The 14,730-nt window shown below is 41.4% G+C and overlaps 1 protein-coding gene across 3 annotated transcripts in view; it reads left to right on the forward strand.

Annotated features, from left to right (window-relative positions):
• Positions 1 to 732: 732 nt before the first annotated feature.
• AIFM1 (apoptosis-inducing factor, mitochondrion-associated, 1) overlaps positions 733 to 14,730 on the forward strand; it is a 35,786-nt gene continuing 21,788 nt past the window's right edge. The window contains exons 1-2 of one of the 3 annotated variants that reach the window (XM_011988836.1): positions 733 to 1,069; positions 10,002 to 10,144. In XM_011988836.1, the coding sequence (XP_011844226.1) occupies positions 964 to 1,069; positions 10,002 to 10,144 (249 nt within the window). In that variant the 5' untranslated portion in view covers positions 733 to 963. Of the gene's footprint in view, positions 1,070 to 10,001; positions 10,145 to 11,322; positions 11,454 to 14,730 lie in introns of all 3 variants that reach the window. The other 2 variants (XM_011988837.1, XM_011988838.1) reach the window with 2 other exon arrangements.

The raw sequence follows: 14,730 nt of genomic DNA on the forward strand, positions 1-14,730 counted from the left end.
CACATTTCATGCTCTGCATGCAGCCAAAACATTATTTCCAATTTAGCTTATATCTGGCAGAGTCAAAACACCTATTTATACTCAGCCCCTCACCCTACTCCCATAACTGAAAGTTCTGCTTAGAAGACTTCTCTTCCCATAAAGTCTGAGAAGCACAAACGCTTTTTGCTAACATCCTGCTCCCAAGCATCCTGAAACCACAGCAGGAGACCGTGTGTATCTGTAGCACCTGGTACAGCATCTAGGACACACAACTGCACTAAAAAATAAAGGTGACAGGCGGGAAGGAGAGCGCCGAATTACTCGTCCGCGAAACGGGTTGGGTGGGAAAGAGCCGGCAACTGGTAAAAGATGGCAGTACACGCCGGATCTGGGAAGCCAGGTTCCGCGCCTCGGACTCATGGAAAAAGTGGATCTGGATCATAGCAAAAGAATCAGGAAGGCTTCAGTATCAAGTAACTAGTGGCCTAAAACCAAAAAACAAAGTGCGGTGCTGGGGCTACGCTGCTGTGAGATGCTGTTATCAGTTCCTGTCACCAACACAGCGACAGCACCAGGCACAACCGCCAATCAAAGCGGCCCCACGAGTCCCTCCTTGGACAGCTTCCTTAACTCGTTCAGTCCAACACCGTGCCACCAACTCGCGAATACTGGCTACCTAGAGCCAAGGTCTTTGCGAGCGTGCAGTCAGGTAGTGCATGCGCAAATCCTCTCGCCGTGCGGACCAATCGCAATGTGGCAGCGAGTGCTACGCCTGCGCAGTAGGCCTCCGGTCGCCGTTTCCCTTCCCCGGCTCTAGCAGGCCGGCTTCTCTGTCCAATGCCCACCCGGAGCTGGGAGGAGGAGTCTGCGTAGTGTGCGTGTGAAGAGACAGGGGGAGCTGGCCGGGGCTCGCGGTGTTTGACCCGTCGGTCGTGCGTGAGAGGAAAGGGAAGGAGGAGGACCCGAATAGCGGTCGCCGAAATGTTCCGGTGTGGAGGCCTGGCGGCGGGTGCTTTGAAGCAGAAGCTGGTGCCCTTGGTGCGGACCGTGTGCGTCCGAAGCCCGAGGCAGAGGAACCGGCTCCCAGGTGATTGACCCATTCCAGGCAGCCTCCAAGTCCAAGGGCCTGGCGCCTTAGGCTCTCTGTGCGTTGCAGCCCTCTACCCTCGCGTCCCCCGAGAAACTTAACACATAGTCGCGTGAATTCCAAATTGGCAGACTCCGAACCCTGAGTCTTGCAAGCGGAGGAATTGGTTCAGCCATGCCGACCTGACCTTCAAGAGATTTGAACCCAGTAGTCGGCCTGAGGCCTTTTCCGGGGAGCGTTTGCTGTTGAGGGATCCCAGAACAACTGGCCGTCGCCGCCTCCCCGCCATCCCCATTCCCCACCCCCCTTTTTAGAGCAATGAGGTCAAGTAGACTTTATCATTTACCGAATGAGACTTTAAACAGGACGTTTAAGACGTAAGCCTAAGTTTCTTGTGTAAATGAGGGTATTATCTGCTCAGCCTCGCAAACCATAGATGAGATCCATGGATTTGAATGCCCAGTGAAATAGAAACGGTGCAAGGCAAGTAAGGAGTCGGTCGGTTGTGCACCAGACACATAGAGAATTGGCCCAGAATTAATTGGAGATGCCTGAGCCGTGTAGTTCTTGGTGGTTTTTAAGGCTTCAAAGAAACAGTTTGCAGAACGCATTGTATTTGTCCTCCGTTAAGTTGTTTCATCAAATTTTAGAGCTGGAAGGGTTTTGTGGTAAAGTTCAACCCACTCATTTTATAGATAATAAACTGAGGCACAGAGAGGTGAAACTACTTGCCAAAGGTCACATCTTTAATAGGTAGAGCTAAGGATAGTTTGCTAGCCTCCAGGTCCTTAATCCCTTTGCTGTAACTCCATACTGCTTCCTAAAGTTGACCCCAAAAAGTTAAGAATGAATTCGGGTCTCTTCCCAGTAATTAGCCCATTGTGCATCAGATATCCGTGAATTTATCTGAGCATGGCTTGAGCCTGCTTATTTTCGTACTGCATTACTTCATGGGGACAATGAATGATCCACCTGTAGGAGCTGCTTTAAAAAAAAAATAAGTAATCTTTCAGTGTCCATCCCCAGGGCATTTGCAATGTCGTAAGTTATCCTTGAGGCTTTTACAATACAGAAACACCTGGGTGCTTTAAAAATAAAAAGTGGAAAATGTTTTCCTTGGGTTGTTAGGGTCTTTGCAAATGTGCATTTGAACAGTTTTTCCAGTTGCTATGCACAATGAAAATGTTTCCTGATAGGTGTATTTGAGTTATGTCCCGGGACATATTGCTCTTGGAACTTAAAACCTCTGCTTAGCTTTTAAACTAATGCCTTATCAATGGATGTCATCTTTGTGGGTTTTGTGCATTGAAATGATGGTGCTCTGTGCTTGTTGCACAGAAATTGAAATAACCTGAATTTTTATTTATTTTTATTTTTATTTTTTTTTGAGACGGAGTCTCGCTCTGTTGCTCAGGCTGGAGTGCAGTGGATGCGATCTCGGCTCACTGCAAGCTCTGCCTTCTGGGTTCACGCCATTCTCCTGCCTCAGCCTCCCAAGTAGCTGGAACTACAGGCACCCGACACCATGCCTGGCTAATTTTTTTTTTTTTTGTATTTTTAGTAGAGATGGGGTTTCACAGTGTTAGCCAGGATGGTCTCGATCTACTGACCTTGTGATCTGCCCGCTTTGGCCTCCCAAAGTGCTGGGATTACAGGCGTGAGCCACCGCGCCCGGCAATAACCTGAATTTTTTCATCCACACTGGCCTTTCAGACTTTGAGTAGTTGTTTTGCTTAAGTCTCACGACTTTTACCAGCATTCTAAAGTCTGACCAAAAGTTCTCATCAATTAAATATGCATTTGCAAAGTTAAGTTGATGTATTAGACATTGGAAAGTGGTTGGTGATGTTAGAACTACTGAAAAATACAGACTCCAGTGGTTTTTTCCACTGCATGTCTTTGTTTGAAGGCAGTCTACTGTAGAATATATTCAGACTTCCTGACATATCCATCCACCTCTTTGCATACACTTATTCTTTGTCCTTTGGCCGTGCACCAAAGTATGACATCACCTGCCTTTAAAAATGGGTGAGGGTAGTGTTACAATTTCAAAAAGAAGTTCTGATACTCTCATTATAGGAATTAACTCTGTTTTGTGGCTTGATTACTAATTGCCTTTAATCTGATTTCTTTTTCATGTAGTAGCATCTACCATGTGTTTTTGCATAGGTGAGAAAGAGCGAGGTTCGTTTATACACCATTTCTCCCTCCACCTTACCTTTAAACTTCCTTTTTTTTTTTTTTTTTGGGACAGTCTTGCTGTGTTGCCCAGGCTGGAGTGCAGTGGAGTGATCTTGGCTCACTGCAGCCTCTGCCTGCCGGGTTCAAGCAATTCTCCTGCCTCAGCCTCCCGAGTAGCTGGGACTAGAGGTGTGCACCACCACACCCGGCTAATTTTTTGTATTTTTAGTAGAGACGGGGGTTTCACCATGCTGGCCAGGCTGGTCTCAAACTCCTGACCTCGTGATCTGCCTGCCTCGGCCTCCCAAACCTTTAAACTTTAAACCTGCCTTGCAACTATCTCATTGACATCTGTCACCATTGTCAGGTTCATTTCCATTAGATGTTGCATTCTGCCTTAAAACCATGATAGCTACTGTTTATTTACTTTATTTATTTGGATGCTCTGCCTCCTTCCAGAAATGATTGAAGGTAACTCATAGTCATCACTCTATGTCTGCATTCAGACACAGAGGAGCAGATAGGTTAGATAATAGATATTTTCTGTTCTGTAATATTTTGTTTGGTCACCAAACACTGCCGCCCATGTTATCAAACTGATCACCGACTCCCTGACTGTAGGTTCAAATGTTTGAACATTTTTCTCTATTCGGAATCCTTCTTACCTCTTCAAAAAGAAACTGAGCTCCTTGTGGGCAAGGATCCTGGCTTCCTGGACACTGCCAAATGTGACTTCTTTTTGAAGCCTAAAGGATTAGTCTTTCCCCGTTCTTTCTGCTGAGACAAGGCTTTGCAGAAGAAATTCTTTGGCAACTCAACCTTTTCTGTAACCAGTTAATAAGTTAGATTTTCTAGAAATTTCTAACTTTTTGAGGGAGTTACTGCATGTCTTAGCTTTCTTCTAGATCATGTTTCCAAAAGTTGCCTGGTCATGTGAATCGCGTCGAGGACCAATTCCTAACCTTCTCCAGGAGAGAATTCTGGGAATCTGTATTTTAACGAGCCCCTTGACATTCATATGATCAGGCAAGTTTGGTAAATACTGTTTTGGATGAGTAATGACTCTTCCCCTTCTGTTTCACTGAGGTAAGGATTAAAAAACCAAACTGAGCAATCTAGAGTATCTTGTAATTTGTATCAAGCTCATTTTCTCATATTCAGAATAGTAGCAGCCATTCTCCTAAACTAAACACTACCTGAGGACATGGATTATGTCCTATTTATTTTTGTGTCGTTAGCATCTTGTACCATCTCTGGCACATGGTAAATTCTCATGACTGAACCCTAGTACAGCATTGTGAAGGACTTAACTTTGCAGAAGACAGATTTTATTTTCTGTTATCTAAATAATTTTTCCTTGTGTGTCTGTCATCAGAATGGTTCACGCTGTACTATAGTTATTGCTACTCTGTTTCTTCTAAAATTCCAGCAAGGATTGGTACTAAAAAACAAAAAAAGGCTGATACCCAGGCACGGTGGCTCACGCCTGTAATCCCAGCACTTTGGGGGGCCGAGGTGGGCAGATCACCTGAGGCTGGGAGTTCGAGACCAGCCTGACCAACATGGAGAAACTCCATCTCTACTAAAAATCCAAAATTAGCCAAGCGTGGTAGCACATGCCTGTAATCCCAGCTACTCAGGAGACTGAGGCAGGAGAATTGCTTGAACCCGGGAAGTGGAGGTTATGGTGAACTGAGATAGCGCCACTGCACTCCAACCTGGATGACAGAGCGAGAATCTGTCTCAGAAAAAAAAAAAGGCTGATAAACTTAAATAGTTGTTAGATTCCTTGTAAATAATCATTTATCTACAATGGACAAACTAGGCTTGTCCTGTGTTTTTTGTTTGTTTTTTTTTTCCTTCAAACAGAGTCTTGCTCTCTTGCCCAGGCTGGAGTGCAGTGACGCGATCTCAGCTCACCACAACCTCCGCCTCCGGGTTCAAGTGATTCTCCTGCCTCGGCCTCCCGAGTAGCTGGGATTACAGGCGCCTGCCACCACGCCCAGCTAATTTTTGTAGTTTTAGTAGAGACGGGGTTTCACTGTTTTGGCCGTGCTGGTCTCAAACTCCTGACCTCATGATCCGTCCACCTCGGCCTCCCAAAGTGCTGGGATTATAAACGTGAGCCACCGCACCTGGCCATCCTGCGTTTTCTCCATGCTGGAAAAATCAGTTTGACACTCAGGAAACAAGTCTCAAGAACATATAGACCTCTTAACCATTGAGGATCCCTGGGTGCCTCAATTGTGAAGATGTGTTTTTGGAAAAGGCCTTTTGGGAGTATGGAAAAAACGGGAGATTGCAAAACCTACAGAAATGAACTTGCTAGTTTAGCTACTATTCTAAAGCTAGTCTGTGATATTTGAGGTTACTCATTTATGATTAAGCAACCTGAAATAAATGGAATCTGGCTAAAGCTTTTTTAAAAAAAAAAACCAAAACTCTAAGTTTATTATTTTATTTTATTTATTTATTTTTGAGTAGAGATGGGGTTTCACCATGTTGGCCGGGCTAGTCTCGAACTCCTGACCTCAAGTGATCCACCTGCCTCGGCCTCCCAAGGTGCTGGGATTACAGGTGTGAGCCATTGCGCATGCCCTGGCTAAAATTTCTTTGCAAAGAATTATTTAAAATGTTCAGTTAGCCGGGCATGATGGTGCATACCTGTAGTCCCACCTACTCTGGAGGCTACGGTGGAAGGATCACCTGAGCCCAGGAGTTTGAGTCTAGTCTGGGCAACATACCGATACCCTTTCATTTAAAAAAAAAAAAATTAATAGTAATAAGAATGTTCAGTCAATATCAGTAGAATTAGGAAGAATTTCTATTTTCTTCCTTCATTCATTAATTCAACAAATATTTATTGAGCAAACACCTACTATGTGTCAGGCGCTGTTGCGCAGGTCAAACTGGCTTCTTAAGAATGAAACCCTAAGTGTGAGGAAGAAATTGTACTGTATGTATGGTTTGACTGCAGAAAACCTAAAATAAGTAAACTGGTGCTATAATGAAAAGGAGTAAGTTGGCTTTTCCATGTTAGTAAGACAAGTGAAAAGGCATGTTTCAGTATTTCCTAACATTTTGAAGCTGTAGGGAGAAAGGTTTGTGAGGAATTTCATAGGGAAAAGAAAATGGGGGGAGGGGGAATGTAAACAGACAATACTTAGTACGTTTTACAAAATTAAAGTCACTTTGTAGGTATGCAGAAAGTTTTAAAAGTTGGTTTATTAATGATAGTAGTGTATTACATTTCTTTTCGAGCAGTAGTTTAAATATTAACCAGTTTACTTTTTTTTTAAGTCAATTTACTTTTCCAGCCTGGGCAACATGGTGAAACCCCGTATCTACAAAAAATAGAAAAATTAGCTGGGCGTTGGTGGCTCATGCCTGTAGTCCCAGCTACATGGGAGGCTGAGGCTGGGGAATCTCTTGAGCCCAGGAAGCAGAGGTTGCAGTGAGCCGAGATCGTGCTACTGCACTCCAGCTTGGGGACAGAGTGAGACCCTGCCAAAAAAAAAAAAAAAAAAGTCAATTTACTTTTGAATGCTTTTTTCTTTTTTTTTTTGTTTTTGGCAAATTGAGACAAAAGCTGCTGAACTTTCTCAAATCTACACACTTAGTATTATCAGTGTGTGAACAGCAAGCAGAAAGAGAATAAACACAAGTATGATCTTAAAACAAATTTGCTATAATGTGTATTTAGGGTCTATCTTCTGGAGGAGTAAACAGAATTTAAAAAAAAAGAAAAACAAAAACAAAAAACGTTTATTTTTAGTAAATGAACCAGGGTTAGGGGTGGAGGACAAACTAAATTCATTGAACTAAATCACGTGGAACTTTTCTTAACCAGTTTCCTTTTCTAAGCTCTGAGAGTTACCACTTTCTACTTCTGATGGTTCGTTATTTTTGTAAGCTTCTGAAAATCAAAAGCTTGCCCAGATTGAGATAAGCTTCTGCCCCACTCATGTTTTTATTTTCATGATTTATCATTATTTCCAAATCTCAACCATTTTATTTCATGTGGTGATGAAGAGTTCTAAAAGCAGGTAAGAACAGTAAAGAAAATTACATTTCCTTTTCTACGAGTATAGATCTAAAGTCTCTTATCTGTAATTCAGAAATTGAAATTGAAATTTTAGAATGACCAAAATTTAAGACTATCAAGTTTTCATAACTCATTTGCCAGTAAAACCTGACCTGAACTGGAGAGAGGCTACTTTATAATCTTTTTAAAATATCACTTAGCATGATTGGTCATATTAATATGTTTGACTATGAGTTGCTGCCCTTTACCTTGCTAGCTGTCACTATGTGGTATATGCCCCATATGCTTAAGACCAGATAATTCAAAGTTCCAAAATACACATGGTCCCCAGGATTTCAGATGAGAGACCACAGATCCACACTGGGCTTGTTTTACCCGTCTGTGGCCTAACATTATGAAAGCAAGGGGGAAATTCCTTCTCTAATCTCTGCAAGTATACATGGGATGCTACTACCAGTGTCCATTCTGTTTGTCTTTTAAAGCCTAGACAGGACAGGAACATATGTGTCAGCCTCTAGACTAAGCTTGTCCAACCTGCAGCCCAACACAAATTTGTAAACTTTTTTAAAACATTATGAGATTTTTTTGCGATTTTTTTTTTTTTTTTTTTTTTTTTAGCTCATCAGCTATGGTTAGTGTTAGTATATTTTTTATGTGGCCCAGGACAGTTCTTCTTCCAATGTGACCCGGGGAAGCCAAAAGATAGGATGTACCTGCTCTAGATGGATGTTTCTCAATGTGTGGTCCCCATCCTAACAGCAACAGCAGCAACAGCAGCATCCCCTGGGAACTTGTTAGAAATGCACATTATTGAGCCCCATCCCAGATCTATTGAATCAGAACCTCTGAACCTGGGGCCTGGCCGGCTTTGTTTTATAAACCCTTCAGGGCATTCGGATACACTCTCAAGTTTGAGAACCACTGCTCTAGATTGGGGTCTGCCAACTACAGCCACAGGCCAAAGCCAGTCAGTCACCTGCTTTTGTGTGCCCCAGGAGCCATGAGCGGGTTTTGCTTTTTTTTTCTTTTTTTCCTTTTTTCTTTTTGTTTCTTTGAGACAGAGTTTCGCTCTTGTTGCCCAGGCTGGAGTGCAATGGCACAATCTCGGCTCACCGCAACCTCTGCCTCCTGGGTTCGAGCGATTCTCTTGCCTCAGCCTCCCCAGTCGCTGGGATTACAGGCATGCACCACTAGTGGCCTGGCTAATTTTTGTATTTTTAGTATAAGCAGGGTTTCTCCGTGTTAGTCAGGCTGGTCTCTAACTCCCGACCTCAGGTTATTCGCCTGCCTCGGCCTTCCAAAGTGCTGGGATTACAGGTGTGAGCCACCGCGCCCGACCTTTTTTCTTTTTTCTTTTCTTTTTTTTTTTTTTGAGACGAAGTCTCACTCTGTCGCCAGGCTGGAGTGCAGTGGCATGATCTCGGCTCACTGCAAGCTCCGCCTCCCGGGTTCATGCCATTCTTCTGCCTCAGCCTCCCGAGTAGCTGGGACTACACCTGCCCAGCTAATTTTTAAAGGGGTTTCACCATGTTGGCCAGGTTGGTCTTGATCTCTTGACCTTGTGATCTGCCCTCCTAGGCCTCCCAAAGTGCTGGGATTACAGGCGTGAGCCCCTGGCCTACATTTTCTAAATGGCTGAAAAAAATTAAAGACAATTTCTTGACACATGAAAATTATATAAAATATAAACTTCAGTGTCCATAAAGTTTTATTGGAACATGGCCACATTCATTCATTTATGTATTGTCTTTGGCTGCTTTTATGCAGCATCAGCGGAATTGAGTAGTTGCAGCAGACACCAAATGGCCCAGAAAGCTGAAAATATTTACCATCTGGTTCTTTGCAGAAAAAAATTGCTGCTCTAGGTTGATAGTCAACAAACACGAGGAATAATCACAGAGAAGGTACACTGAGACCTTCCTTTATCTGAAAATGTCAGCATCTCCCTAGAAAAAGAAATCTACAGAACTCACATATTTCTATGTACGGGTGTTGTTATGATCATCACATCATTACATAGCTCTGCATAGTTTTACATCAAAATAACCTTTGTATTATTTTGGGGGAGTAAGAGCCAAGGAGTTGCTGGACACTTTAAATTTTGTCATTATAAAAAATATTTCATAGTCCAAAATTTTTTAGTTCTTTGGGGGAGAGAAACTCATTTAAAATTTTATTTTTCTGATTTTCTTCTGAGCTTTAACATTTCTGTATTCCAGGACATATTACCTTTCATGCAAGATTGAACTGTGTCCTGGTTAGAGCGTGTTGCGTTTTATTTTGTGCAAGATTGGAGCCATTTAGATTACTCCTTAAATGGTTATTATAATGTCCCAGGTAGCCCATGGTTAACTTTGTATATCTACCTATTCAGTCATCTTTCTGTGTTTACTTCATTTATGGGAAAGACATGAAGGGAGAGGTATTTGATGAACTATTCATGTTTTTCATGATCTTTTCTGGAAGCTGAAGATTTCCTCACTGGGCAGCATTAAATTTTACTCTTAAAAACTTCAGCAACTTAAGAGTGTTCATTCAGCTGTCTGTAGTATTTATGTATGCAGTTTTTATGATGTTTTTCTTGATCATTTAACGGTGAATATCTGTGGGCAGTAAGTCTTGTACAGTGCACTGACGTTTAATCATAAATATGTATTAACTATTTTATTTTTGTATGTGTGTGTCTTAATAAATTATGTTTCTTAGGCAACTTGTTCCAGCGATGGCATGTTCCTCTAGAACTCCAGATGACAAGACAAATGGCTAGCTCTGGTGCATCAGGGGGCAAAATCGATAATTCTGTGTTAGTCCTTATTGTGGGCTTATCAACAGTAGGAGCTGGTGCCTATGTAAGTAGAAAAGCAGCGTGTGTAAAGAAGCTGCCAAACAGCTCCCATTAATAGACTCGATAGTACTCTGCTTTAAAACTTTTGCAACTAATTCCCCTTTCTCCTTTTGGAAAAAATTTCAAAAAGCTTTCTTTTAAGTGCCTGCTGCCTAATATCTTATGGGAGCCAATTCGGGAATGACTGAAATTTAATCTCATGTTGATTGATTTCTGCTCTTTTCACTTGTCTTTTTCCTCTTTACTTGAAAGCCACTGTGTTTTCCTAGATTCAAGTAACCCACAAAATTGTACCTGTTTTCTTGGATGTCACACACTAACCTGTGAATAAAGTCAAAATCCATTGCAGCTCCTTAGCACAATATTTGATTTTGACCTATTTGTCAGACATTTTATTTTTCCTCAGCTTGAGGTTCACATTAAGAAACAACAGCCTTCAATAAAAAATATTAAGTATTCCTAAAAGGAAAGCTATCCCTGAATCTCACCCAAAGACTAAATTACAGAAGCAGGGCTAGTATCACTGATTTTAGAATGGAGTTTGTTTGAGGTGAGAAATATGGTGTTTAATTGCTACGTAGTATTAGCACCATTATATCTCCTTAAATGAACTCCAATCAGCTTAGCAGGTCACAGAGGAATTATTCTGTGGGTGTTTTTTCCCTAACTTGGCAGGGTTTACTGTGACTAAGCTGATCAGTCTAAAGTTGGATCCTGTAAGGTTGAGTGAACCAACTTAGATAACACCTAGTAACACCTTGATTGAAGCAAGCTGTTTGTTTTACTTATTAAGCCATTACAAGTTTAGGGGTTTTTTCCTACATTGGTAAGACAGTGAATTTATCTTTGTTCCTTGGTTGCTAGGTTAAAGAAAGGGACGTGAAAATTATTTGAAGCTACCTATATCCTCATGCTCTGATGTGACTCCCAAATGGACAAGAAAAGTAGATAGTTCTTGCCTATTGTGAGTCAAATCAGAGTAAGAAATAGGTGAGAGCTGTCTGATAATGTGATTTGATGAAATATACATTCTGCAATCCTGGAGCAGCATTTTTTTCTTTTTTCTTTTTTTAGCACAGGGTAACCAAAACTGCTTCCCTGCCTTTGTATTGAATGTTTCTTCATTAATTCTTAGTGCTCTATTTCCTTTTGTTTCTCTCTTGGCCTTATCTTTACCTACAGTTGTGCAGTCTCATCACCTAGGATCCCCTTCTAGATCACTAGCATCTACAGGTGCTTCTGGGAAAGATGGCAGCAACCTAGTGTACTTCTTAATTGTAGGAGCAACAGTCACTGGGGCAGGAGTTTATTATGTAAGATGCTTACACTAAAATATATTTTGGGGTAGGGTGGGTGAGACCATGGCACTAATGAAAACTTGATACATTAGAATATAATAAAACATTCACAGCATGTGCTTTCTCTAGGTGTTTATTAAAGGGACATTGTCAGTCACAAGCGAGTCCTCAAATCTCATTCTTCAAACTGTTGAAGTCCTACCAGATATAGCTAAAGCCACAAGTCTAATGATGATCACAAATCCTCATCATTACCTCTTTCTTTGAAACTTTTGCCAATTTTATAATGATTTTGTATGATACCAAATTATATTGTGCTTTAGTGCTGCATATCTAACAAGACAGTCTCAGACTAAATGTTAAATAAGCAAATAAAGGTAATGTGAACACCGTCCATTTTTGAATCATTTTAGGTAAAATGTAATTTTTGTGTTTTGTGGGAAACAATCAGCCAGACTTTGACTGTGAAAAGGCATTTTATTGAATGCTTCTGAGGAGATCCAAAAAGCCATAGAAATTGCAATATTCTCCCTATCTACCTTTCCACCTGCAGCCTCTATTTCAAAGTAAATTCATTTGGCAGTGTCCCTTTGTAATCTCTAATTTGGTCAAAAGTGGCTGAAGCAGTACAAGCTAACACATTCATGTAGATTGCTTTCTTTAATGCCTCTCATTCGTAATTCAGATACTACCCTCTGAGCCTTACTTTTTCCATTTCATATCTCTCAACTTTTCCCATCAGTTCCACCCCATTCATTCAAAAATAGATTAAAGCCTTTGTGTTCAGTATGTTGGTAACAATTTAAACCTGATAAATTCCTGGTCTGTGTTGCTGTACCAGAGTTGGATGGCTTCCACAGAGTTGACCATGCAAATTCTCTTGATGCCAAGCTACAAGACAGGGCTGGTCACTGTTCTTTTCTCCTGCCTTAGAAATATCTAAGAAGCACAAGTTCCTCTCAAGTCATTCAGTTAAATGCCTCATTGTACTCTGTGTTTATCCAACACTGGTAATAATGAAGCTACTGTATTATAAAGTGGTTCCAGGTTAAATGATAAGCTTTTGTCTACCTACAACTGTTATTGAACTGTTATGTACAGTTTTGTTTTAAATCATTGAAAACTTGATCTGAGGTGGCTTAGTTTTTTTGTCTGAAATTAGTATTAGTCTCAAGAGAACGATGAATTTAAAATCAATGTTCAGATTTTATTGGATATTGCTGTAAGTTGTTGGGAACGTTTGTATTAGTTTATTGGGCTGCCATAACAAAACACCACAGACTGAGTGGCTTAAACAACAGAGGTTTATTTTCTCATAGCTCTGAAGGCTGGAAAGGCCAAGATCAAGGTCAGACAGGGTTCAGTTTCTGTTGAGGGCTCTCTTCTTAGCTTTCAGACAGCCACCCTCTTGCTGTGTCCTCACATGGTTTTGGGGGGTGGGGGGCAGACAGGGAGAAAGAGTGAGCAAGGGAACTCTGGTGTCTTCCCTTTCCTATATGAGCTCCAGCCCTATCTGATTAGGGCCCCACCCTTAAGACTTCATTCAACCATTATCACCTCCCCAAAACCCCATTGCCAAATACCATCACATAAGGGGTTAAGGCTTCAATATAGGAATAGGAAACATTCAGTCCATAACAGTGAGCAGTATTTCTTCGTAACTTTTTTCTCTCATTTGAAGAAATGTTCCTAACTTAAGTATAAATATTACTTTGGCAATTCCTTTATTGGGAGCTCTTTACCTCCCACCCACTTTACCCTCCAAAAAGAAGGGAGTAAACTGCCGACTTCCAAAAATTTTTACCATGATCTGCAGTGAGAAATGCATTTCTCTTACAACCCATTTTATGACCACAAATACATAAAACAGAAACAGAGCTTCAAAAACGACTCTTACTAGGTGTCATGTAATTACTCTAGCTTCTGTTCTCTTCCATTTGTGTCTGCGTCTAATGCTGGTTGCAACCTACTAAATTGACTTCACAACCCACTAACGGCATGCAACCACAGTTTGAAAAACACTGATTTCAACAGTGCTTCCGCTGCTTGGATTGTAAATATGAACTTCTGATTCGGATTGATGTGAGAGTTTTTCCTCTTTTTGCTGGTAACTTTCACTAGGACCTGAGGCAGATCCTCAAATCTCAGTCCTCTATTTTTTGTTGGTGGGCAGAGCCAAAGTAGCCTTTAGAATATTTAATAAGATTTAGTATTTGGGCCCTTTGCCGTTGTTAAACTATAGGATTGCATTGCCTCATTCAGAAAATGACCTGTTGCCTTTCAAATCCCATTAAGTTGGATAAATGCCACCATATTCATCTGTTTAGAAAAGTTGTCTTCACTAATAGTTTTCATAAATTTATAGTTTTTCTTAACCTGACATGTATTCATGTCATTAATTGGAAATCTGTGCAAACTAGGAGTACAGAAACCCTTGGGGGAAAGGTAAAGAAATAAATACATTTATATATATATCAGACATACCAACCTCATTCTTGCCCTTTCCCCACTAAACCTAGATATTTCTTGGTCTGCTCTTCCCTTCATGTGTAAGCCATTAGCAAGTGTGAGCTGGGCTTAGGCTATTTTGGGATATTCCTCTCAATGAACATGGCCCCTGTTTATTTCTCTTTTCATTCATGTTGACCAGAGTAAGCCATCTTTTTAGGTAAAACCTCATCTCTCGTCTCGTCTCGTCTCGTCTCGTCTCGTCTCGTCTCTTCTCTTCTCTTCTCTTCTCTTCTCTTCTCTTCTCTTCTCTTCTCTTCTCTTCTCTCTTCTCTTTTCTTGAGAAGTTTTCCCCTCTAGGTTTTTTTTGTTGTGTATTTGTTTTTGAGACAGAGTCTCCCTCTGTCACCCAGGCTGGAGTGCAGTGGTGCGATCTCGGCTCACTGCAGCCACCATCTCCCGGGTTCAGGTGATTCTCTTGTCTCAGCCTCCCTAGTAGCTGGGATCATAGGCGCGCCCCACCACACCTAGCTACTTTTTTTATTTTTAATAGAGACGGGTTTGCTGTGTTGGCCAGGCTAGTCTCGAACTCCGGGCCTCAAGTGATCCCCCCCAACTTGGCCTCCCAAAGTGCTGGAATTACAGGCGTCAGCCACCGTGCCCAGCCAAAGTCCCTTTCTTAAATGTTTTTAAGGTATGAGTAAATACTGGACTTGTGTATTAGTATCTGATGCCAAGATAAAAACTCTTCCTGAAATTAATGTTAATTGAATTCGTTTATTTGATAAATTTAGTAGTAAATTCAAGGAGTAGCTATTGTCTTTTCACATACAGTACTTCTTTC

The sequence above is a fragment of the Mandrillus leucophaeus genome, unplaced genomic scaffold, assembly GCF_000951045.1.
Source record: "Mandrillus leucophaeus isolate KB7577 unplaced genomic scaffold, Mleu.le_1.0 Scaffold339, whole genome shotgun sequence".
In the NCBI taxonomy this organism is placed as follows: Eukaryota; Metazoa; Chordata; class Mammalia; order Primates; family Cercopithecidae; genus Mandrillus; species Mandrillus leucophaeus.